Consider the following 27,473-nt stretch of genomic DNA (forward strand, 5'->3'; position numbering starts at 1 on the left):
TTAACCAAGTCAAAGCAGACGCAGGCCAAAAGAAGCAGAATCTCCTTCCGTGGATTGATGACACATTTTCTTGTGCTCCTTTGATCCTGCGGCATGTTTCCATGTTTACTCCTTTGCTTACACGCGGATGCTTGACACTTGGTCGTTGACTAAGTCTATGGTTTGGCTGGCCACAACTTACTTTGTTTGGCATGCACTTGTGCTGGCTGATGCGTGGCCCCTTACACTGTGCTTGATTGGTCATGATTCAATGTGCTCAGTTTTCAAAAAAAATCAAAATATTTAATTTAATTCAATTGAGAGGACTAGGATATGTCAGCTCACAGCGGAAGGCTGGCGCTGCAGACGTGTGTCGCCGGTCCCATTCGGGACATTCAAGCTGCTTTAGTCTGCGGTAGAATAACTTTTCAGGCCATATATATCTATAAAAAGGCCAACAAAACTATGAACTAAAAAGATACATATATAGCCAATCATACAAAAGATACTATTTGGGTCGGAAAGAAAGAGCTGCTTGGAGCGTGCCACAAAGGGCAGCGGCCCAGGAGTCTCCAGCACAACAACCATGGTGATAGGTAGGTTACCTCAGGAGTCTCCAGGAACGGTACACACCGGTAACCATTAGTTTATGACTCTACTTTAAGGCACAACCAAAAAGCAAGGTATTGCTCGCTTCCCGAAGAATACACCTCGACAACATAGCAGGAAAAATATAAAGGCCATCGGACCCCACCTTGACGTTTCTCGCCCTGCTCTAGAATGGATATATTTTAAGCTTGGCTGTGTGGCAGCATATTAATGTTTGACAGCTTAAAGGAATTTTTTGGAGCTCTTATGATGAACAGCCTGCTAATCACACATGACTTGCCTCTTCATTTAACCTGCTCCGGCACGTTAACAGATTTGGGATGTGATAATTTGTGATATGATACGGACTGTGAAGTTACCCGTCGAAGCTATTGTAAACCCAACATATTGACCATATTGCTCCTAGGCACATAGCTTAATAAAAAATCCCATGGTGACCGTGACTCATATGTCATCGGTTCAACGGTTGACCGTGACCACATGTCATTGGTTCATGCTTGACTTACAATCTTATAATAATTACTATTAGGACTTGTCCCTTGCACAAAAAAAAAAAAATATTAAAATATTTTTCTAAAAAATAATTTTTAAAATTATGATATCTGAAAAAAATAGTTTTAGCATGTTTGGTTGATCATGCGAAATTAGCACATCCTCTAGTGGCTTATGTTTGGTTAAGTATTTATTTTCCTAAAAAAAATATATGAAATATTTATTATAGCCTTAATAAAGAAAAAAAATATATCCAAGAATTTTGATCGCTTAAGAATATTTTTGAAAAAAAAAGAAACTTTAATTTCCAATTGATGAAAAAGAGTAGCTTTTTATATTTTAAATATTTTTTATAAAATATGACAATTTTATTTTTATGAAAATGCTATTTCTTTCTGTATTTGGAACTCATAAGAAATCTTTATAGAGAGAGAGAGAGAATGTGGATGGAGTTGAAACCACCATTTGTCCCAAAAGCTTAAATTGATATGATGAGATAAATTTATTTATATATTTTATATTTTGTTACATAAATTAAAATTTATTTTATACAAAAAAAAAATTGTATTGCTATTTGCACTGTTCCATGTTGTTGGCCAAGATAAGACATCGACAACATTCAACAGGTAAAGAGTCAGAATCTCATTGTCATTTTTTATTATTAACTCTTTATTTTGTTTCAAGAATATGTCACTGCTTTTGTAGCTTTTAGATTGCTTAAGAAATGAAACAAAAAATGCATTTGATTCGCGGTATCTAGTAATTTTAATTAAATTTTATATTTGCGATGGAGATTGGACTTTGTAAGAAAGTAGATGATGGAGATGATTAATTGTGCTAACAATGATTATAATCAGGGAATTGTTTATTTCTTTAACAGAATATACAAAGACGATGAGAAAGGGATCAAAGGTTTTGTCTCTTAATGAATTTTAAAATCCTATGCTATTAATGATATTACTATATTGATTCCTATATTTTTATTTTATTTATTTTTCTTTTCCAACTAACTAGATAAAATATTTCATGTTCTATGGTTGTCTACCTTCATGATAGTGGTGTTGAGAAATGATCTGGAAAGAGAGAGAGAAGGTGCCGAGCCTAAGGGCTAAGCTCTTGGCCAAGCAGTGTTTATGTGGCATCCTTTGGGTATGGACGTCCTCCAAGGCAGGATGTAGTCTACAAATGGTAGCGACTACGCTTAGGTGAGTTTACTCACAAAAAATATTACATCGCAATGAAATTATGGTCTCCGTCCACACCTTTGGAGTTGAGCATGTATAGTTATTATTATTTTAATCATTCTAATTATTTGTTATTGTTCAATATGTAGGGGCTTGCTGTGATGTATTTGTTTGCTGTTGTCTTTAACCTCTGGTATTATTTTTAAGGTTTATTTGTGCACAAAAAATGTATTAATTTTAGTTCTATTTTTGCAACAGAAAATAGTTTCTATATCTAGTTACTCAAACAAACTTATCAATTTTTTGTACATTATCTAATATTTGATATAACTTTGTTTTTCTCTACAAAGCCCCTCTTTGAGGCATTGCTATTTTTTGAGGCATTGCTATTGGCCAATTACGGTTCTACTATCTTTATCATCATCACATATAACCTCTTATGTTCTTCACAAAGGGCAATTCCCAACACCATCTACAAAAAAGGTCTGTTCAAGATAATTAAGCTTTAACTAACATTGCTTCTTAAGTTTGCTAATCAAGTATAGTATATTAGAAATATACGTCTACAAGTTACAAATAAAATATCCAGTAGACCGAAATACATCTTCTGTGGAATAAGTAACCCAATAGGATCCATGCTTGACAATGGAGGACCTCAGTTAGTGGCTGAGGTCATCCATTAGAGTCTTCCATAAAATAGATTCGGTGCAATTAATTACGTATTTCGCCATTTATTTTTAAAAGACTGTAGATATGTCCTCATTTTTTATCAATCCTGTCAAAGTGAACGAGAACCAAACTCTAAAAGAGTTGAACTAAATAATATCTAACAATGGTCAAAGAGTCTCTTTTAAAAATAAAATGAGTTGCTTTCTTTCAGAATTCTTAGAGCATAAAATACATCTTAAAACGCTGCCATAATTAGAACTGTAGCATTAAACAATCTAACTCCGTAATCAAGACTCCACTTGTACTTTTTATAACATAGCTGGCTCCACCCCAGTCATCTCTCCATTCAAAACACTACCATCAAAGTAATGTTTCGTTTATATTCATCAAAGGCTTCTACAGCATCAAGCCTAATATTTAACACTGCATGGTTGCTTCATTGGGATGAACACTCATTAGGATGGATATGTACACCGTTCAAGCCAGCCTATTCATCAGAGTTCGTTCCGACCACAGACCAGCCTGTATGCGATATTCATATCCTGGCTCCTGGCTTGTCCAATCTCTCCCCTTCTTCAGATCAAAATAAGCGTAGTTTACCTACCCAGGACCAAGGCCCAAGGATTCCACACCTATTTAACAATGTTAACAATCAATTCATGGCACAGACTAAATTGAAATATGACAATGTAACAGATTGTTTTATTCAGAAGCGAAGGACCACACTGCTGTCGACGGACAGAGGCAACATGAATTGCCCGCGTCCAGCCTCCAAACACCTACTACAGCTCAAAAGAAGGGGCAAAAAAAACACACACACGTACACAAAGCAAACATAACAAATTAACTTTCAATGAACTCCTACTCCTAATTAAACCATGGACTCTTTTATCTACCCTTCCATCCATATAGCATGTTTTTATTATTATTATTATCATTATTAATTCACTCCACTCCAAACTTCTTCTTGAGGACGCCTACGAACTCGTAGACCTTATGGGGATCAGAAACGGACTTGGCCACGCTCTCCCTCTCCATGCACCTCTTGGCCCAGGCCACCAGCTTAGGGCACTCCTCCTCAACGCTGAAGTTGGCGCAGGTCTCGTAGGTGTAGAACCAGGCCGTGAAGGGCACGAACGATATATCCACAAAGCCGAAGGTCTCTCCCCCAAAGTACTTCTTGTCTCCCAGCTCACCCTCCAAAAGCTTCAATATCCAAATCATTTCCTTCTTGGCCTCCTCCTGTGCCTCCCCCTTGAGCTTCCAAAGCTTTACCCCACAGTCATAGACCTAAAAACAGAACAAATCCAAGCTTGTCATGCTTTTATACACAGAGATTGATATCTAAAGGAGGACAGGCAAATCTTATATACTTTGTCATTGTGTCTTCTTCGCATCATTCATTGTACAGGAGAGAAGAAAAGCGAAAAAAAAAAAAAGAAACTACGTGGCAAGTAAGAAAAGGTATGGCAAGATTGTATTAGGATGTCATGCCAGCTCTCTGCACAGGGAGATGGGCTTCATGGACCCTCCAATATCAGAAGTCACGTGGATGCCGTTTAGGATGGTCGCTTCCCAGTTAGTAAAAAGGGCATTAAATATCATAAAATTATCAAGAAATTTATTGAGTTTGCTCACACTTAATCAGCAAATGGTCGGACAAAGACCCTTTCAAGCTTCACCTTCACAGAGAGAGCCCTTGAGGTTTCGCAAGTCTAGGTTTCCAGTTACAATTAAGGATTCAGGCAATGCTTGAACTTTATCAAATGTCTAAAAATAAGTTGGTGAACAAAATAAAACAAGAAAAATATACCGAGTACAAGAATATTTCTGTAATAACCCCAAATTTTTTTTTTATATAAAAAAGGGATAGAATAGTCCTTTAAAATTGATATAAGGGGTAAAATTGGAAGGAATCAAAAATTAATGGCATAATAGTAGATGCGTTGAAGTGCTAGGGAACAAGAGGAAGAAGTCCCCTGCTGCCTACTGTAAAATTCTAGAGGCGTATCGAGGCCGTGCCGGATTGGCAGGTGAGTGGGAGCTTGTACTTTGCACCATGAGCATATTCCTTATTCATTTTCATGAATGTTGCCAAGTGTGACTTGATTCCACCTGAGCTTATTGATTAATTATTGTAGTAGATTCCTCTATAATCTTGATTCTCTATGCTTGATCATTCTGTACATGCATTTGAGAGAACATTGAGAGGAATTACGAGGGGTTGATGAGTAATCAAATTGATTCTGAATTGTGAAATGATTTCTTTTGTAAATTGATTTCATTTCCTCTATTTCAAAGACTTATGAGTGGTAGCCTTGATTATACTCTTTTATGAGTAGTTAAATTGGATCTGAATTGTGAAATGATTTTTTTTGTAAATTGATTTCATTTCCTCTATTTCAAAGACTTATGAGTGGTAGCCTTGATTATACTCCTTTATGAGTAGTTAAATTGGATCTGAATTGTGAAATGATTTCTTTTGTAAATTGATTTCATTTCCTCCATTTCAAAGACTTATGAGTGGTAGCCTTGATTATACTCTTTTATGAGTAGTTAAATTGGATCTGAATTGTGAAATGATTTCTTTTGTAAATTGATTTCATTTCCTATATTTCAAAGACTTGTAAGTGGTAGCCTTGATTATACTCCTTTATGAGTAATTAAATTGGATCTGAATTGTGAAATGATTTCTTTTGTAAATTGATTTCATTTCCTCTATTTCAAATATTTGTAGAGCCCATTTCAGTGGTATATTGAGTTGCATTGCACACCCTTGACCCCTCACTCCCAACCCTGATGTTAGTTTATGATTGGGTCGGAGTCGAGTGAGTGGTAGTCTTAATTATGCTCCTTTTAGTAGAGTATTGGGAGGGTGCATTATGGCATTCATGCATGGCTTGGCAGTATCTGCAGGACACCTATAGTCGATGGGGTTGAACATCGGCCTTTGTGCACATAGTAGTCTTCTGGGTGGGCGGAGCCCAGTCCCTTCCTAGGGGGGACACGGCCCTAGGCGTAGGATTGGCCAGTCCTACGACTTATATTCTGCTTGCCGCCGGGCATAGTAAGACCCCGCGAGGTGCAGTATGGCTTTCCGCGGATGTAGAATTCCCGCGAGGTGCCGTTTAGTATATAGATGTGAGATGGATTTCTGTTCTGGATACTGGCTTGCATTTGTATTATCAGTATGGTGTCTTATTCTGCATATGCATGTGACAGTAGGGAGTTGTTGCTGGTTCGCCTGGGGCGTAAAACCCACCTCCCAATAGCTGTCTTGTTGATGATTCAGCATATTGACACCTGATTTGTATGTTCCAGCATTATGATCTGTTGAGCATATTCATGAGTAGTATATATGTTTACTCGATTATTCCATATATGCTTCAGATGAGTTGATTGTGATTGTGATGATATTGATATTGATGATTTACTCCATATTCTTTATGTTGAGTTCATGTTCATCTTGTTATTGATCTTGAGATTTCACCTCGAGCCATGATTATATCGTCTCATGTGCATAGTACTCTCTACTCCACTCACTGAGTATTTATATACTCACTCCCCAGTTTGGTGTTTTTGATTGCAGGGCAGGTATTGTATAGAGAAGAGCAGGGTTAGAGATTACCTGCTAGCTGTGCCGCTTCATAGTATAGTCTAGTATAATGTAGATAGAGGTTTATACCCTTTTGGTGTATTATAAACCTTCTGTTATATATAGTGTATAGTTACAGTCATAGATCCTGTTGTGGATATGGGTTTGACCATGGATGGAATGGGAACCAGATTTTTATACAGATGAGTTATATGCCTGTGATGATGTATTGATATATATTGTCCAGGTTCATTTTGTGACAGGTTATGTGATTGCTGCTCTGATAGGTAGTGTTGTTGTATGTAATGAGATAATCCTGACAGGTCACCATAGGAAAGGTGATCATTTTGTGCATACATCATGCCAAAATTTTTCAGAATTTATTGATGATTGATAGGTAGTAGGGTTCTACGTGGTAGCTGGTGGCCTTATGCCTACCCGCACCCTAGAACCGTCGCGGCAGCCCACCGGAAACGGAGTGGGGGTCGTGACAAGAAGTGGTATCAGAGCAAAGGTTAAGAAGAGTCCTGTCAGAGCAATAGGGTGAGTCAGGATTAAGTATAGGATTATACTATGGAGCATAGGATTTTTCTATATGTTATTTTATGAGTCATATACAATTCTGTAAAATATATTTGGGGATGAGACTTAAGAGTTCTTTTTGGCTCTACTTGAGACAAAATTGTATATCATTCAATTTACAATCAAGATTTATATTTTGACAGAAAGTCAATTAATAAATTCGGAGGATATGGATCAGAGTTGTGTAGCGAAAGTATAGTGGATCGAATCAATTTAAATTGGTCAAAAATATTGACTGTGATGGGAGACTAGATTTTTTAATAATGAAGATTTGTGTTAATAAGAGAAGGTGAATATTGTAGATTCTCATATTTATTATGATATGACTATGTGATCTCTTTGATGGTTTTTGCTATTTTACTATGTTAAGAGATAATTTATGTAAACTCATCATAAATTCTTGACTGCTAGGTAGCCGTAAGCAACATGGAGGATGAAAGAGAAATAAGGGCACCTTCTCCGGACCCTGATAGCCAATCAATTTCACAAACTACTCCACACTCCATAGCAACCCAGGCAGATTTAGCAGGAGTGTACCAGTTAATAGCACAACTGCTTGAGCAACAGCAGCAGATGCAGTTAGCTGCCCAACCTGTACAGCCGATAGAATCCTATTACGAGAGGTTCCGTAGGCTGAATCCACCGATGTTTAATGGTGGGTCCGATCCCATGATAGCTGAGGCCTGGATCCGGAAACTGGAGAAGATGTATGAGTTACTTCAATTTCCCGAGGAGGTAAAAGTCAAACTAGCTATCTCCATGCTAAGGGGGAGTGCTGACTCTTGGTGGACTGCTATGGAGACAGCATATGAGGTCAACGGGGTGGCCTGGGGGGATTTTAAGAGAGTATTTTATGCTAAGTACTTTTCGGACTCAGTTAGGCAAATGAAGCAGAATGAGTTTTTATCGCTGACTCAGTCCGAGCATATGACTGTTTCGGATTACGTCAATAGGTTCGATAAGCTGGGTCGATTCTGCCCCCAGTTCATGGAGGATGATATGAGTAGAGCCAACCGGTTCGAACAAGGGCTTAGACATGAGATCAAATCCCGGACATCTTCACAGTTAATTACCAGCTATATGGATATTTTGGACAGAGCCTTGAGAGTAGAGGCTGAATTGAAAAGATCTGATAGAGAAAGGGCTAACCTGATGAGATCCAGATCAGATAGAAGTCAGTGGCAGGCCATGGGATCTCAGGGGCCCTCCAATTCAAGAGAAGCCGAGGGTCCGCAATTACTCTAGCAGATCCCATAGTGGAATCATCAATATCACCATAGCAGATCCCAGAGCCCGCACTTACTCCAGCAGATCCCATAGTGGGCCCTATATGAGGAGAGCGAGGGCATGTTATAGTTGTGGGCGGACTGGACACCTGGCACGTGATTGCCCATACAAGAGGAGGAATGAGCTCAGACCTCCTGTACCTGGTGACTAGAGGCCAAGAAGTAATGCTCGAGTTTTACACTGACCTACCAAGATGCTAGTGCCACTGACCGGGTGGTAACGGTTATATTACCAGTCAGCTTGATTGATCCCTCTATTTTGTTCGATTTTGGCACTATGTATTCCTTTATTTCAGTTAGTTTATCTAGATAACTACACTGCATACTTGAGAAACTAGAAGAATCACTGTGTGTTCCTACACCCCTATAGAAAGCAGTAATTCTTGACATTAGTGCAAAAATTGTATAATTCAAATAGGGGTAGGAGAGTTAGTGACAAATCTTATATAATTTGACATGCAAGATTTTGACATCATTTTGGGAATAGCTTGGAGGTCTCAGTACCACACTCATATTGACTGCTACAGTAAAAGAGTGATATTCTAGATACCTGAAGAACCAGGGTTCTTCTTTCAAAGCGATGCACCCGTGTAATATAATTCATCATAACATTAATTTCTGCCCTGAAAGCTAGGAAGGCATTAGAAAAGGAGTATAAGACTTATTTAGTCTGTGTAATGGATACCTGAAAGGAGACCAAATTAGAGGATATTCCAGTAATGAATGAACACCCTGATGTTTTTTCAGAAGATCTTCCTGGTTTGCCACCAGAGAGAGAGAGATTGAATTTGCAATTGATTTGATTCCCAATACCATACCAATCTTCAAAAACCCCCTATAGAATGGCTCCAACTGAAATAAAAGAATTAAAGGAAAAGTTGCAAGAATCGCTTGATAAAGGCTTCATTCGACTTAGTGTGTCATCTTAGGAAACTCTAGTATTGTTTGTAAAGAAGGAAGATGGAAGTTTGAGGTTATGTATTGGTTATCAAGGATTGGACAAGGTAACAATACAGAACAAATATCTTCGGCCCTGTATTAATGAATCTTGTAAGGTGTATACTGATCATAAGAGTTTAAAATACCTTCTTACCTAGAAGCTACTCAATATGAGACAGGAAAGATGATTGGAATTGATAAAAATCATGCCTTGTCTATACACTACTCTCCGGAAAAAGCTAATATTGAGGTAGATACACCGAGTTGAAAAACTTCTGGTAGTATTGCTGCTCTACTCACATCCGAGAAAAGCTAATATATGCACTGATCAGAAAAGGTGTTAGTGATACAAGAAATGTTGAGGACAGTGTTTAGTAGGCAGAAGAGCTACGCAGATGTCAGAAGGAGAGATGTGCAGTTTGGCACGGAAAATCATGTGTTTCTAAAGATCTCTCCTATGAAAGGAATAATGAGATTTGGAAAGAGAGGTAAGCTTAGTCCTAGATACATTGGCCCCTTTGAGATATTAGACAAGGTTGGCACTGTATCTTACAGATTAGCACTGCCTCCAAACCTCAGTCATGTGCATTCAGTATTTCATGTATCTATGCTCCGAAAATATGTGCCAAATCCATCCCATGTGCTGTCAGTGCAGGAAGTTACAGTAGAGAGAGACCTTTCTTATGAAGAGCTTCCTGTAGCTATCCTTGATACTCAGATCAAGAAGCTAAGAAATAAGGAAATATGTATGGTAAAGGTCCAATGGCACCGGCACAATGTTGAAGAATGCACTTGGGAGTCGGAGTAAAATATGAAGAGCAAATACCCTCACCTCTTTGAGTAATCAGATAATTTACCCTTTTAAATTCGAGGACGAATTTTATATAAAGGGGGAGGATGTAATAACCCCAATTTTTTTTTTATATAAAAAAGGGATAGAATAGCCCTTTAAAATTGATATAAGGGGTAAAATTGGAAGGAATCAAAAGTTAATGGCATAATAGTAGATGCGTTGAAGTGCTAGGGAACAAGAGGAAGAAGTCTCCTGCTGCCTACTGTAAAATTCTAGAGGCGTATCGAGGCCGTGCCGGATTGGCAGGTGAGTGGGAGCTTGTACTTTGCACCATAAGCACATTCCTTATTCATTTTCATGAATGTTGCCAAGTGTGACTTGATTCCACCTGAGCTTATTGATTAATTGTTGCAGTAGATTCCTCTATAATCTTGATTCTCTATGCTTGATTATTCTGTACATGCATTTGAGGGAACATTGAGAGGAATTACGAGGGGTTGATGAGTAATCAAATTGATTCCGAATTGTGAAATGATTTCTTTTGTAAATTGATTTCATTTCCTCTATTTCAAAGACTTATGAGTGGTAGCCTTGATTATACTCTTTTATGAGTAGTTAAATTGAATCTGAATTGTGAAATGATTTCTTTTGTAAATTGATTTCATTTTCTCTATTTTAAAGACTTATGAGTGGTAGCCTTGATTATACTCTTTTATGAGTAGTTAAATTGGATCTGAATTGTGAAATGATTTCTTTTGTAAATTGATTTCATTTCCTCCATTTCAAAGACTTGTGAGTGGTAGCCTTGATTATACTCTTGTATGAGTAGTTAAATTGGATCTGAATTGTGAAATGATTTCTTTTGTAAATTGATTCCATTTCCTATATTTCAAAGACTTGTAAGTGGTAGCCTTGATTATACTCCTTTATGAGTAATTAAATTGGATCTGAATTGTGAAATGACTTCTTTTGTAAATTGATTTCATTTCCTCTATTTCAAAGATTTGTAGAGCCCATTTCAGTGGTATATTGAGTTGCATTGCACACCCTTGACCCCTCACTCCCAACCCTGATGTTAGTTTATGATTGGGTCGGAGTCGAGTGAGTGGTAGTCTTAATTATGCTCCTTTTAGTAGAGTATTGGGAGGGTGCATTATAGCATTCATGCATGGCTTGGCAGTATCTGCAGGACACCTATAGTCGATGGGGTTGAACATCGGCCTTTGTGCACATAGTAGCCTTCTGGGTGGACGGAGCCCAATCCCTTCCTAGGGGGGCACGGCCCTAGGCGTAGGATTGGCCAGTCCTACGACTTATATTCTGCTTACCGCCGGGCATAGTAAGACCCCGCGAGGTGCAGTATGGCTTTCCGCGGATGTAGAATTTCCGCGAGGTGCCGTTTAGTATATAGATGTGAGATGGATTTCTGTTCTGAATACTGGCTTGCATTTGTATTATCAGTATGGTGTCTTATTCTGCATATGCATGTGACAGTAGGGAGTTGTTGCTGGTTCGCCTGGGGCGTAAAACCCACCTCCCAATAGCTGTCTTGTTGATGATTCAGCATATTGACACCTGATTTGTATGTTCCAGCATTATGATCTGTTGAGCATATTCATGAGTAGTATATATGTTTACTCGATTATTCCATATATGCTTCAAATGAGTTGATTGTGATTGTGATGATATTGATGATTTACTCCATATTCTTTATGTTGAGTTCATGTTCATCTTGTTATTGATCTTGAGATTTCACCTCGAGCCATGATTATATCTTGTCTCATGTGCATAGTACTCTCTACTCCACTCACTGAGTATTTATATACTCACTCTCCAGTTTGGTGTTTTTGATTGCAGGGCAGGTATTGTATAGAGAAGAGCAGGGTTAGAGATTGCCTGCTAGCTGTGCCGCTCCATAGTATAGTATAATGTAGATAGAAGTTTATACCCTTTTGGTGTATTATAAACCTTCTGTTATATATAGTGTATAGTTACAGTCATAGATCCTGTTGTGGATATGGGTTTGACCATGGATGGAATGGGAACCAGATTTTTATACAGATGAGTTATATGCCTGTGCTGATGTATTGATATATATTGCCAGGTTCATTATGTGACAGGTTATGTGATTGCTGCTCTAACAGGTAGTGTTGTTGTATGTAATGAGATAATCCTGACAGGTCACCATAGGAAAGGTGATCATTTTGTGCATACATCATGCCAAAATTTTTCAGAATTTATTGATGATTGATAGGTAGTAGGGTTCTACGTGGTAGCTGGTGGCCTTATGCCTACCCGCACCCTAGAACCGTCGCGGCGGCCCGCCGGAAACGGGGCGGGGGTCGTGACAATTTCCATACGTATGGTCATGGGCATCGGGCCGTGCCAGGCTGGCCCGGCCCAGGCCCACCGAGCCACGGACTAAACGGGCCGTGCCTGGCCGCTCAGCCAAAAACCCAAGCCCGGCCCGACCCTAGGCCCGTGGATTGGCGGGCCGAGCCCGGCACGGCACGAGACAGGCCATGCCAGGCACGGCCCATCACGAGCTGCCAAACGGGCCGTGCCAGGCACGGCCCGTAACGGGTCCAAACGGGCCGTGCCTGGCACGGCCCGTCTGGCAGAAAAATTCTGCTGGAAAATAGCCGTTTCCAACGGCTATTTCTTGGTTTTTTTCCAAAATACCCCTCCCAACAGTCCAAAAACGGCTAATTTGAGGGGTGTTTTGGGAAAAAAAATTGAAGTCCTATAAATACCCCTTTCCTCCATCATTCTCACCACACCAAACCAACTATTCTCTCTTTCTCTACTACTACTATTTCTCTCTTCTAAAGTGCTCTTCTAGGAATTTAATTTTTAGTTTGCATTTAGCAAGTGTTCAAGTGCTACACAAGAGGAGGTTCCTGTTGAGAAGAGAAGGTCACTCCTGTTGAGAGCACAAGAGGAAGCTCAGAATCTCGGCTCTACCTCTGCCCTCTGACCCTCTACTCAATTCCTCCTTGTGGTTAGTTTTTATTTTTTGCATTCATCAATTTAGATATGTCATCTTTTGAGGAAAGTCATTTTGGCATTCCTCCTGTTTCTGAGGGAGAAGAAACTAATCCCCAACCCCATGTTCCTAGTTCCTCTAGAACTAGTGAACCGAGTGAAGATCAAACCTCTTCTCGTAAGAGGACTAGTGCTGTATGGAATGAATTTGATAGAATTATGATTGATGGAGTCTGGAAAGCAAAATATAAAAAATGTGCCGAACTTTATAGTTGTAGTAGTAGTGGGGGAACAGGCCATTTAAAAAGACATCAAGAGAATCATAGGATGCATGATTCTCATTCTCAAAGTACCCTTAATATACAAGGGGGATCACTTGTAGGTAATTTTGCATATAATCATGAAAATCAAAGAAAAGCACTTGTAAAATAGATAGTTAAGGATGAATTACCTTTTAGTTTATGTGAATCTTTTAATTTTGAAGAATATGTCCAATTAAACCTACAACCTGCTTACAAAAGAACTAGTAGGCGTACATTTAGAAGAGTAGCTATGACTAACTTTTTAGCAATGACACAAACTTTAATTGAAACACTCTCTACTTTAAATGTAAAAATTTTATTAACTTCTGATATTTGGTCAGCATCTGTAGGTAGTAATTATTTTATTGTCATTACTGCTCATTATATTGATAATGATTGGCAATTAAATAAACGTATTCTTGCTTTTCGTGCTTTTGATTTTCTACATTCTGGGCAACAAATTTCAAATGCCATTTATCAAACTGTATGTTCATATAATATTAATGATAACATTATGTCTATTACTTTTGATAATGCATCTAATAATAATTCTGCTGTTATATTATTAAAGGACTCATTGCATCCCATGTTAAATGGAAATTTATTGCATATTAGATGTGCATGTCATATCTTAAATCTTTCTGTTCAAGCTGGCATGGGCATGATTCAAGATGTGATTTCAAAAATTAGAAATGCAGTTTTTTTTATTCATGCTTCAAGATCAAGACTTCAAGAATTTAAGGAACTATGTATAAATCATGGTAAACGTTTTAAAAAATTTAAACTTGATGTAATTACTCGTTGGAACTCAAGATATAGCATGATACATGATGCATACCCATATAAAAACTTATTAAGTGCATATATTAATGATCGTGGATTAGGCTTTATATTGACTGAAACTGATTGGAATAAAGAAAAAATTTTGGAAGATTTTTTGCTTAGTTTTTATAATGCTACTAATGTTCTTTCTGGTATTTATTATCCAACTTCATGTTCATTTTTACAACAAGCATATATAATTAGTCAAAAATTTGCAGAACATAGATATGATGATGTTTTAATGCCTATTATTGAACAAATGGAATCTAAATGGAATGAGTATTGGGACAAGATATGTCCTATGCATAACTTAGCTGCTGTATTTGATCCAAGAGTTAAATTGAATGGCGTGCTAATTTTACTTGATGCATACTATGAAAATATGATTCAAGATCCTGAACCTGCTAAAATTGAGGTAAAACAACTTCTTTATGATATTTATGCTATATATGATGAAAAAATTCGTGGATCTAGATTCTCCGTACAAAGCTCTATTTCTTCTTCTAGTAGTTCTCGTTCGTCATCTATTTTTTCATTCATTGCACAGAGAAAACACACACATGCTTCAAGTTCATCTTCATCTTCTTCATCTTTAAGTAGTAAACTAGAATTTTATTTACGAAATGATCTTCAGTCTGCATATGATGAAAATCAAATAGAGAGTCTAGATGTATTATCTTGGTGGAAGAGTGTTAAAAATCAATATCCTGTTATGTCTGCAATTGCACGCGATATTTTAGCTGTGCCGATGTCCACAGTAGCATCGAAATCCGTTTTTAGTGCAGGTCGGCGTGTTCTTGACGAAAAGAGAAGTAGGATGACTAGCGAAACGGTTGAGATGCTTCTCTGCTTCAAAGATCGGTTGGATGCTGAGGCAAGACTTCAAGATAAAGGTGGACATAATACAACATCCTCTGATGATGATGATACAAACACTACTGAATAGTGAATACTGAATCACTGATGATTAGTAAGATTTCTTAATTTTTTATAATTGTACATTTCTATTTTTTTAATTGTTAAAGTGAGTCATCTCTATTTTTTCTCCTTTCTTATTGTATTCTGGAGGTCAGACCAAGGTCCAAACCTCCCTTCATGTACCATTTTGATTTAAATTAATAAACTGGTAAGGGTCTATGCCAAACCCCCCACCATTAAGGTGGTTTTATATTAATAAATCCTTAGTTTTCAATATTTATTAATTTATTAAAAAAATTATTTTCATTTATTTTAAAGGGGTCGGGCCAGGCCCGGCCCAGGCCCGATTCAGGCCCTTATGGGTCGTGCCAAGCTGGCCCGCGGGCCGTGTCGGGCCCAGGCCCTTATGGGTCGTGTCGGGCTGGCCCGCGGGCCGTGTCGGGCCCAGGCCCTTATGGGCCGTGCCGTGCTTGGCCCGCGGGCCGTGCCAGCCCAGGCCCTTATGGGCCGTGTCGGGCTCGGCCCGCGGGCCAGAAAGTGGTAACCCAGCCCAGCCCCCTTTAATGGGCCGTGCTAGGCACGGCCCGTTACTGTAGCAAGCGGGCCGTGCCGGGCCATGGGCGGCCCGGCCCAGTGCCCATCTCTACATACGTACCAGCAATCCTACGCGAAACAAACATCCTAACTTAATAAACAATGCCGTATACTATAACCAGGTTTTCCTGGAATAATCTCCACGTTACTCTGAATTAATAAGCATGCGCACTCTCTTATGTGGTAATCAGTAACATATCAAATGAATATTTTTTTGAATATATTATAAAAACCCCTTTTAAAGTTTATGTTTATTATATTTACATCCCGTAAAAACTATACTTACACCAAGTAAAATCAACCATTTATCTTCCGTAAAAAATGAAAATTGCTTTCATGCAGAAAAAAAACACATATTTTTTTATGTCCTCAAATTGTTGTTATTTTACTTAAATTTATTTTTATTATTTTTGAAAGTTTTCTAACATGACATTTGGATCCCATTTAAAATTAACGATTTGATTAATATTTTGTTAAGTTATAGATTAAATTAGATAAAAATAAATTTCAGATAAAAATTTTAAATTATTAAATGTAAATATAATTTATTTCTAATTTAAGAAAAATTTGTAATTTTCTCTTTTTACTTTTTATTTTACCGTATCCTCATCTATAACTTTTATTTTTTTTAAAACCTTTTTTTTTGGGGTTCAATTAAACTTAAAAAGACGACTCGGCAAAATCAAATCTATGAAGCAACTTTTCTCTAATATCTATCCGTTGTAAGATCAATCTGAATACTTTTTCTACCTACCTTTGTGCTTTAAATTTCCAAATTTTACAAAAAAACAATTCTTTTTTCCAATTGAATTGTTCATGGGTCTATTATTAAGGACATGACTAGAAGAACATATGGCACTGATGTGGTGAAAGGTTGCTATGATTGTAACGGATAGTTAGAGCGAGAAGCTCCAGTTACAGAGAGAGAAAGTTTTAACGGCTAGTCGGCGGCGTCTCTATCGGCGTCCGACGAGGCTCCGGCCGTCCGGTGTGACACTCACGGCGGGCGGGCGGGGCGGTGTGAAGCACAACAACTTGGTTTCGGCAAGCCTTCCCGGATCGGCAAGTTTCTTCTCGGCTTTCTGTGATCCTCGGGCAGCTTGGGGGAAACTCCATGGATCGCAAGGGGAAGGCACCGATGGGGAAGACGACGGAACCGCTGGGGAAGACGACGGAGGGAGCGGCTAGAGGACCGGGTAAGTTTACCAACCCTGGGCGCGGAGGCAAGTCCGGTGCTTGGTCACGGCCGGGGCCGTGGGTTACTCAGTGGCCCACGGCCGCGGAGGTGGAGCGGCTGAGCCGCCGCTTCCCGGACGTCCTCCGACTACCGAAGGAGCCGATAGCGGCGGCCCGGCTGAAATGGGAGGGGCGCGCACTGGTGGCGCGCAGTTTCGGCCGCCGCATCCCGGCGGAGTGGGTGGCCAAAGACGTGGCCGCCCGGGCAAAATTGAAAGACGTGGTGGCCGTCCCGCTCGCGGACGACCACCTCGCCCTCCGGTTCCGGTCGACGGAGGACCGGGACTGAGCCCTGAGTGAGGGCCCGTGGGGGGCGGCGGGGCAGTTCCTCGCCATGAGCCCATGGGTCCCGGATTTTGAGCCGGACGCCGACACGGTGAAGACGGCGCTAGTTTGGCTTCACCTGCCCCACCTTCCGCCGGAGTATTGGTCGACCTCGCCATCCTCCACATTGCGGCTAAGGCGGGCCGGCCGATCGCGGTGGACGAAGTCACAGAGCAACAGGGGGCCATGGGTTTTGCCCGTGTAAAGGTGGCTATCGACACCACGGCGCCGCTGTTGCCAGGGGTGCTGATCCAGGGAATGACGAGGGTGCGCTGGCAGCCCTTCGTCTTCGAAAATGTGCCGGCGATCTGCCCCCGGTGTGGACGCATGGATCATGCGGACGTCGCCGCATGCCGTTCTCCGGCGACTGGCCGAGCCGCGGGCAGCCCGACCTCGAGAGCGGAGGACCCTGGGGGCGGGACAGACCGGACGCCTTCGGACACTGAGGAGGAGAACCAAGGGCCAGTGTACGGCCCTTGGATGGTGGCGACACGGCGGAGAGTTCCACGAGAGAACCCTCCGCCGCGACCGGGGGAGACGATCGGGCCCGATAAGGGGCCTGGGCCGTCATCGACCCGGTCGCCACCCCCTGCGGTCAACCCGACCTCGCCGGCGTCACCGGCGGACACCGACGGTTGGCAGAAGCCAACGAAAGTCGCGCGCCGCCAGTCGCCGCTGGCCAGTGGGGGGGACAGGCCGGTCCCGGCCGCCCTAACAGGGGCCGTCTGGTTTCCTTTGGCCGGCAACCCGGAACCCGACTCGGTTGAACCGGGGCCAAGCCGGCGGGTCGACCCGGTCGTCTCGGTTGACCCGGCCCCCCGCGGGCCGACCCTGGGCCCAACGGGGCGGTCGTGGCCCGGGCCCAAAATCAAAAATGGCCCAGGCCCCTAGCGGGCCTTGGCCCACATGGGGGCCCAGGCATGTTCGCCCAAAATACGGGGCAGGCCCAGCGCGCACGGGCCCAGCGGGCTGGGCGCCGCGGCCGTGGGCCGGCCCACTTGATCGGCGCGCCCTGCGCCAACGGCACGCCGCGCCCCGACGGCGCGCCAGGCGCAGGAGGCGCGCTGCCGGCTGCGGGCGCGCCCTGCACCGGGTCCACGCCCGTTGTCGCGGGCGCGCCCTGCACCGAGTCCGCGCCTGTTGTCGCGGGCGCGCCCACTGTTGAGGGCGCGCCCGATGCAGGGGCCTCTCCCGGTGAGTGGGCCGCAAATCCCTTGGAGGGCCCACGGGCCCAATTTGCTATGGGGCCGCAGGCCTTGCTAGTTCCGGGCCTTGGAGCTGGTACGGAGGCCCAGGCGACCCAGGATCTGGCTGGTGGGGGCCCACGGGACTCTGCCCAGCCAGCCTTGGGTGCGGGGGATCTGGTTGACCTGTCTCCCTTGGCCCAAGACGAGCTGACCATGGCTGGGGGACCTGTGGCACCAGTGGGGCCCTTCCAGTTCACCCCACCACGCCAGGAGCTGGCGGTAGGTCTGGGGTTCTCGCAGGCCAACGGCCAGGACCACCCCATGGTGGGTGTGCCGAGCGAGCCGCGACCGTGGGATGCTTTCGTGGACCCTGGGGGTGGCCCGGATGGAATCTTCCGCTTTGGCCCACCCCCCCCACTGCGGGAGTGCGGGAGGATGCCACCCCAGGTGGGTGTGTGGTGGGGGACCACCCCATCCCACACACGGAGGGGAGCAGGGCTGAGGCACCACCATTAGGAGGGGGTACGGACCACTCTATTGCCGTGCAGCGCGTCAGGGCAGCAGTTATGGGGGTTGTATCCGCAGCTGGTGGTGAGGAGGAGGGGCGAGATTGCCGGAGTGCCGGGCCTGAGGATGGCCCTGCGACTCTGGGGGAGGATGAGTCTGAGGCCGACTATGTGGACTGTGACCCATGATGATACTTGCTTGGAACTGTAGGGGGGCGGCCAAGCCGTCCTTTATGTCTACTTTCAAACGATTAGTACAAGTCCATAGTCCGGAGATCTGTTTCCTATGTGAGACCCGATTATCTGGCGATGGGCTCAGCCGCTTGAGACGACGCATGGAGAGGGATTGGGAGACCTATGCAGTCGATTCCCAGGGGCTGTCGGGGGGCATCTTGGTTTTATGGAGGCGGGGTGTGGCGACAGTCGATGTCTTCCACAACTGCTCCCAACAAGTCATTATGATCATATCACGACCCGACGCCGCTCCATGGGTACTGTGTGATGTGTATGCTAGTACGGACCACCGAGCCAAGAGAGTCCTCTGGCAGGAGATCACCAACCTGACCGCCCAGGGCATTCCGGCGGTAGCAATTGGTGATTTCAACTGTATCCAGAGTGAGGATGAGAAGTGGGGGGGCGCGGCATTTACGGATCGAGTGGACAGGAGAGAGTTTCGGGACTTTGTGTCGCAGAACGGCCTAGTAGACTTGGGGTTCACGGGACCACAGTTTACCTGGTGCAATAATCAGCTGGGCAGTGCTAGGATTTGGGAGCGATTAGATAGGGCCCTTGCGTCCCCTGATTGGATCCTCCGATTCCCTACAGGCCGGGTTAGCCATTTGCCTCGGATTGCCTCGGACCATTGCCCATTGCTGCTATCGACCTTATCCGGCCCTACGCATCGCAGCCCCTTCCGCTTTGAGAAGGTTTGGCTGTCGTACCCCCAGTCCTGGGATGTCCTCCGCGACGCGTGGCGGGCCCCGGTGCACGGCGATGCCATGCAACGGGTCTCACGCAAACTTGAGCTGACTAAACGGCGCCTTCGCCGGTGGAATCGTGAGGTTGTGGGCAATATCTTTCGGCGATTGGAGGGGGTTGAGACTTCGATCGCTGAGCTGCAGAGGAAGGAAGACTTGGGAGGCGTGCTTCCGGATGACGATATGGCTGATCTCCGGGGACTCCTTGCAACTCACCACTCGCTACTACGGCAGCATGAGATATTCTGGCGACAGAAATCTCGGGTGCAGTGGGTAAGCGAAGGTGATCGTAACACTAGGTTCTTTCATCGGTCGACGGTTATCCGGAGACAGAGGAGCATGATCCACTCTCTGCGAGCTGGGTCTGGACATCGAGTGGAGGGTGAGCCTGCCATCCGGCAGGTCTTACTCGATTTTTTTCGTACTAGGTGGACGGAGGATGAGGAGGCCAGTGATGGGGACCCTCCTCTGACGGCGGACGTGGGTATTGGTGATTCTGAGAGCGTACTCCTGACCCGGCCAGTGTCGGCACAGGAGGTACAGGAGGCAGTATGGGCCTTGGCCGCAGACAAGGCCCCGGGACCTGATGGTTTCCCCCGTTCTTCTTTCGGCAGTATTGGGGTATTATCCGACTAGCGGTGGTGGAGGCTATCCAGTGTTTTTTTGCCCAGGCAGCTATGCCTGAGGACTGGAAGGCCACCTTCATCACGCTAATACCTAAATGCCAAAATGCGGCTGAACCTTGTCACTTTAGGCCCATCAGCTTGTGCACAACCCTATACAAGGTTGTCGCAAGAATTATGGTAGGCAGAATGAAGCCCCTCCTGCCTGGTATCATTAGCCAGGAGCAGGAGGCCTTTGTGGCTGGCAGAAATATTTCTCATAATGTTATGTTGGCCCAGAAAATGATGTGGGATCTCCGACGTGCATCGAAGCGGCACAGTCTGATGGCAGTCAAGCTGGATATGGAACGGGCTTACGACAGGATCAGGTGGAGCTTTCTTCAGCAGGCGTTGGAGGCTTACGGCTTCCCCAGGCAGTGGATTGGCTGGGTTATGGGGTGTGTTCGGGGGCCAAAGTTCTCTATCTTGGTCAACGGCACACCGTCACCTTACTTTGAGTCCTCTATAGGGCTACGGCAGGGATGTCCCTTATCTCCTTACTTGTTTATTATCTGTGCTGATATCTTATCTCGGTCTTTGCAGAGAGTGTGCGCCAGCCGTGAGCTGGAGGCCTACACCCCAGCCACGGAGGCTCGCCCTATCACACATTTACTTTTTGCTGACGACTGTCTTCTTCTGGCCAGAGCACGGACTACAGAGGCTCGGGTCCTTCGCAGGGTGGGTGGCGGCATACTGCGCGGCATCCGGCCAGAGAGTGAATTTTTCCAAATCTACCATCTCCTTCAGCCCCAGCACAGAGAGCGGAGTCAGACAGGAGATTAGAGGGATCCTCCAGATATCGGAGCAGGAAGGGACGCTTACCTACCTAGGCGTGCCTATCTCTGGCCGGAGACTGCGGGTGGCAGAGTGCTCCGATTTGGTACAGCGAGTCCAGAGCAGGCTGGAGGGATGGAGGGCGTCCTCATTATCCATGATGGGGAGAGTGACACTGGTCAGGGCAGTGCTGGGATCTCTACCGGTTTATCTCATGGCCAACACAGTGGTTCCCAAGACGATCCTGTTAAAGATCGAGCGCCTTCTTAGGGATTTCCTGTGGGGGTCATACGGTGGAGGTCACGGAGTGCACCTGGTTGCCTGGGAGCAGGTTTGCCGCCCCACTAGTGAGGGCGGGCTGGGAGTGCAGTCCCTTATTGAGAGGCGCGAGGCTTTCATTGCTCGGCATGCGGCTCGGTTCATCTTAGAGCCACACGGCCTCTGGAGTCAGGTGATGGCAGCCAGATATGGCCGAGGGGCTTCAGGGGTGGCACAGCGGGGCCGCCGAGTCTCCTTCATGTGGCGTGAGATCGGGAGGCACCTGCCGTCAGTATCGGCACACAGCAGGGTTCTGATTGGCGACGGCCGGAGTATTGATGTGGCTAGCGACTCATGGGTGGACTCCTTGGCCCTGAGCCGCTGGCCAACTATGTTTGACACAGAGGCAGTTGAGGGGTTACGGGTGTGCGATCTCCTTGTAACAGGAGGGGCAGTATGGGATGAGGCTAGACTCAGGCTATTGTTCGGGGTACACCTAGCTGCGAGGATCCGATCCCTCCCGTTATCAGGATGTGGGGGGCCAGATGTCAGGGTGTGGGGCACCTCGAGCCAGGCCAGTGTCAGGTTGGGAGACATCACGCGCGCCATTCAGCCAGGGCATGAGCCGGGGCCGGACTGCACCTGGATTTGGAGGTCCGGACTTCATCCGAGGGTTGCTCTCTTTCTATGGAAGGTGTTCTGGAACCGACTTCCTACGAGAGCAGAGGTGAGCAGACGAGGTTGGGGGGTCCCAGCTGAGTGCGGGACGTGCGGAGCTGAGGAGTCAGCGGACCATGTGCTCTTCCAGTGTACATGGGCGCGGACGACATGGCAGTGGGCTGGGATCCTGCGGGGGGGACGGAGTGAGCGGCTACAGTTTCTCAGGATGACACGGCAGCGGTTAGCCAGTTTACGGACCCGCGAGGAGGGCATTAGAGCTACTTGCACAGCACTTCAGATCTAGCTGGCAAGGAATGCCCGCACTCTCGGTGAGCGCAGGGTGTCACCGAGGTTTGTGGCAGAGCTCGCTCGAGCACAGGCCTTGGAGATCAGACCCGCCTTTCTTACAGATAGACCTTTGACAGCTCGGGACGCCTGGGGTTCCCCCCTGCTTCGGCAGCTTCCCAGTTGGTGTTTTTCACCTGGGAGCCCCCACCCCTGAACTTCCTCAAGGTCAACTTCGATGGGTCGGTTCTGGATGGCGGCACGCGAGGCGGTGCAGGCTTTGTCATACGAGGCCCACACTCCAGGATAGTGGCCATAGGTGGCTGTCAGTTGTTTGATACATCGGTGCCTAGAGCAGAGTTGCACGCCGCCTGGGTAGGCCTTCGACATGCGAGGGTAGTACTGCGGGCCAGCTCGATTATTTTGGAGGGGGACTCGGCCACTGTTGTCCGATGGATTCAGAGGGGATTGGGGGGTGAGACCACAGACCATCTCTTGATTCGCGATATTGTGATGATGAGTCAGGGAGGGGCCACTTTGGCCAAACATGTATTCAGGGAGGCCAATGGGGCAGCCGATTGGGTGGCTGGCCATGTGGCCCACCATTCGGGGTATACCTCCTGGGCAGGGGAGGCGGAGCTGCCATTGGCACTCCGTGAGGTCTTGTATTTTGACTTTATTGGGTGTATTCGTACCCGTACTGTATGAAGTACCCGCTTTCGGCAAAAAAAAAAAAAAAAAAAATATGGCCCCACACATTAAAAAAAATCCTTTTGGAGGTATCCAGTGGTTCCCACCACCTTCATAAATCCACGAAACGAATGCGACAATACTAGGGGACCGCTACTAGAAAACTCTGGGTATCCGGAACCAGCGATCGGACCACTAACATCAACATCGAAACCAGGAAAAAGAAAAATAAAAGAAAAATGAAGACCAAAAACAACAACAACAAAAAAAAATCAAATCGAGGAAATTAAACGTATGATAATTACCTTCTTGTCGACGAAGTCGGCCCAGAAGCGAGCCTTGGCGCGTTCGTAGGGATCGGAGGGGAGGAGGGGGTTGTTGGTCCAGACCTCGTCGATGTACTGGACGATGATGAGGGATTCGCAGACGGGCTTGCCGTCGTGGATGAGCACCGGGATCTTCTTGTGGATGGGGTTCATCTTCAGCAGCAGCGGGCTCTTATCGCCAAGATTCTCCTCCCTGTACTCGTACTCCACCCCCTTCTCAGCCAGCGCGATCCGGCATCGCTGCCCGAACATACTCACCCAAAAGTCCAGCAGCACCACCCCCTTCTCCGCCGTCGCCATCGTTCTCTCCACTATACTCCTCTCTCTCTCTCTCTCTCTCTCTCTCTCTCGTTTGAGATGGCTTCCTTGGTTCCTTTGGCTTGCCCGGAAGGGTTTATGTAGAGAGAGATGAGATGGGATCAGGTGACGATGAGTGAGGTAACATCTCACGTCATCTCTTTCCTATTCTTGTGGGGATGCAAAAATGGATTTGGGTTGTACCCAGCGCGACGTCGCCCGTCAGATCGCGATAGCACAGCTCTCAAAGCAATCATTGCGCGATCCAACGGTGGATTCACGCGAAGGAAGGTGAATCCTTCTTTCTCGTGGAAGTCCCTCGTAAAATCTCGAATGGGTGATTTTTTTTTTTTTTTAATTTCGTTCCTCATTGGGATGTGGTACTGCTTTCCAGAGAGTTCCGAGTGGGAACGTGTCATGCCGTGCGTCATGGGGGTGGGGAGGGTAGCACCGTTGGAAGGACGATGGAGGGTTGAGATTTGAGAAGGCATGGCGTCGGCAGTGAGGTGGGATTTCTTCTACGGCGTGATCGGGTTGTTGCAAGTCGACGAGCGAATGCCGCTCGGCCTCGATCGGTCGTTTTGGGGGGCGTCTGGGCCCTGCCGGCGTCGAAGAATCACGAACCAAGGGGCCCGTTTTGTTTCACCGCCTCTGGTTTAGACCAAAGGTCGCTTGCTTGCTCTTTTTTTTTTTTTCTTTTTCTTTTTTTTATTTACATCGGCGGGAGCACAGCCCAACTTTTCTCATCTTTTATTAAGTTAATTTTTTTATTATATTATTATATAAGTTGGGAACCGGTGAGAGGGGTAACGATGCTGCATTGAGCCGACAGAAACGTACCTTGTTGAAACTGCGAAAGTTCAACGAATGCAAATCCGCACGAAGCTGCGAGTAAAACATAAAAAAAGTGGCCAGGTCATGATCCCAAATGTAAATAGGAAGAGTGAGATGGTGATCGTGTATAGTAAGGCTTGATCAATCACACTGGATGACAAAAAAGATATCAACCTTGAAGGAGTCCCCTAGTAGGCATATGGATATGGCTGGATGCACCCATCATAGTTTTTGATTTAATGCTATAGGTCTAGAATGGATTTTATGTTTTTGATCACAAATTAAAGTTAATTTTGAAGTTAAGGATGCAAAGGGTGGAACTGGATTTGAGTATAGTTAATCCTGACCCAACCCGATTTTTGTATTCAGATTACAATTTTAGATCCAAACTCAATCAGTCCATTAAAAGATTTTAGACTCAGAAAGTTATTCAAGTCAAATCGGGGTTAAGTATGACCCCGACTCAACCCTACTTTAGTGTCGGATTTGCAAATTGAGTCAAATTTCTGGCTATTCTTTTATAGTTGAAATATAATAATTAAATATAAAATGGTAAACAATTTAAAGAAAATGAAAATAAACTAATTTAAATTAATTTTCTTCAAAAGTTTTAATTTCATCATAGTAACTAATCATTCTTAAATTTACAATCTATGATTTTTTAAAATATGTATAGCATTATAAATAATAATCCACTAAAATAACAATGAAATATGAATGTTTACATATAATTAAGTGCAAATAGATGAGAGGAGATGTAGTTGGTCATATGAAAAGAAAATTTTTTCATTCAATAAATTGAAAAAAATATTTAGAATTAAAGAGAAGAAGGTTTATATGATTAGAGATTTTAGAAACAGTCGGATCATGCTCATTTTTTGTTGATCCAAATTAGATCCAAATGATATACAAGCCGAATCATGTCAAATTTTAGTTGAAAATACAAGATCCAAACCTGACCCAAAATGTAGATCAAGTGCAATTTTTGAATTCAGCCCAACCCATGGGTTTTCAAATATGGATGGGGTGTGATCGAGTCAAGCGTCTAGTCAATCAAATCTATTTGCAGCTCTTTTTGCAGTGATCCATCATTAGACTTATTCAACATGTATCAAATTTTTAAACATCACGACATGGTACATCATAATTCTTATAGAAAGATCATCTTCAACTGGAAAGGAAGCCATGCTCTTAAGAATGTTGAGGCCTTTATGGATTCATATCAAATTAGAACTTATTAAAATTCTTATGAATCAAGGGATCCCCACCTTTAATGAGAGGAGCAATCATTGACAGAGTCCTCATGCTTTTCAGTTCTTGGAATCTTGGTGCTTCTTATTAAGGGTGAAAATGAACCGGATAATATTCAGTTAGATCTATTTTCATATCCGAATATATTTGAATATAGATAAAAATTTGAACATCCGACTAATATACATATATCAAATTAAAATGAATATAGATATAGATAAATAACTATTCGATCTATATCCGAATATCTGATTCTCTTTGTAACATTTTTAAATTTTATATAGCATTCATGAACTTTTTAAAAAAAAATATATGACCATATTAATATACTATTAGCTTAATTAACCATCCACTTAGTTATATTTTTGATTTTATTGCCATAAAATTTAATTATCCGATTTATATTTGTATCTATTTAAAACAAGTATTGATATAAATTTTTGTATATAACTAATATTCATATCTGTATCTATATTCGTCAAACAAATAAATATAAAAATGAATCGAATATGGATAGAATTTTTTACACCGACTAATATATGCATTTATATTTGTATTTGTCAAAAAAAATAAATATGAATATGGATATATTGGTATTCAATTCGTATTCGGTCCAATTTCAATCCTACTTTTAATGCGAAAGATCTTTAAAGAAACAAGGATCACAGCCATCCATTCTTTTTTTTTTCTACGTTTTGAATGCTCGTTTGATATGATGTGTTCATTAATTTAGATGTGCAACCACCCACTATAACTCCATGCTTGGCTGGCCGTAGTAATTGGCCGGTGTGCAAGCGGGCATGAAAAAACCCTTTCATGCAGGCACATCCAATACCCGTGCGGACCTCGTGGATGCCTCATAAAATCTGCCAACCCGGCGCAGAAGCTCGGCGATACAAGTCCGTATATCAGCGGAACTTTTATTTTTCTATTCAAGAATTTGGCGGGCTCCACACAAATTAACCGCTTCTCTGTGGTAAAAGTTAAACCAATCCAAACCCTGCTTGCCTCTTCCTTCATGATGATGCGGACATAGCCTATCAATGCAAGCTCAGGACCACCGAGAGAGAGAGCATCCCAAAGCTGAGAAAGCCAACTGATGGGTGGACCACATAGAATCGTTTTAGCGGTTCTTCAAAAATCAATCCACTTAATTTATTCTCATTTTTACAAATTCGAACCAGAGTTTTTTCACAAAAAAAAAAAAAAGCTTTCCAAAGTCTTATCAGTTTTATCTCATTGAATATGGGCAGGGACGAAGAGATCATATTTATAGGAAGGCCAACACGGTCGCGGATTGGGTGGCTTCTTACGTGGCTAGTCACTCAAGTGATATTCTGTAAACGCAAGGGGTGAACTGCCTACGGTTCTCCGTAATATTTTGTTTTCAAATTTTATTTGGTATATTCGTACTTGTGTACTGTGAGGTACCCGCTTAGGCAAAAAAAAAAAGAAAA

General features: G+C 43.8%; 1 protein-coding gene and 1 long non-coding RNA gene across 2 annotated transcripts; both read right to left on the reverse strand.

The window, feature by feature from the left end:
• Nucleotides 1–3,589: 3,589 nt before the first annotated feature.
• LOC103698501 (probable glutathione S-transferase parA) lies at nt 3,590–24,005 on the reverse strand. Its single transcript, XM_039131969.1, has 2 exons — nt 23,614–24,005; nt 3,590–4,223 (listed from the first exon to the last, which is right to left on the reverse strand). Exons 1-2 carry the CDS (start codon nt 23,932–23,934, stop codon nt 3,879–3,881), a joined length of 666 nt encoding a protein of 221 aa, XP_038987897.1. The 5' UTR covers nt 23,935–24,005; the 3' UTR covers nt 3,590–3,878.
• Nucleotides 4,230–16,264, reverse strand: LOC120112469. The gene is made up of 3 exons (XR_005514108.1): nt 15,803–16,264; nt 13,050–13,051; nt 4,230–4,763 (listed from the first exon to the last, which is right to left on the reverse strand). It is a non-coding gene; the product is annotated as an uncharacterized LOC120112469 (long non-coding RNA).
• Nucleotides 24,006–27,473: the final 3,468 nt, after the last annotated feature.

Source organism: Phoenix dactylifera, chromosome 11 (genome assembly GCF_009389715.1).
Source record: "Phoenix dactylifera cultivar Barhee BC4 chromosome 11, palm_55x_up_171113_PBpolish2nd_filt_p, whole genome shotgun sequence".
In the NCBI taxonomy this organism is placed as follows: Eukaryota; Viridiplantae; Streptophyta; class Magnoliopsida; order Arecales; family Arecaceae; genus Phoenix; species Phoenix dactylifera.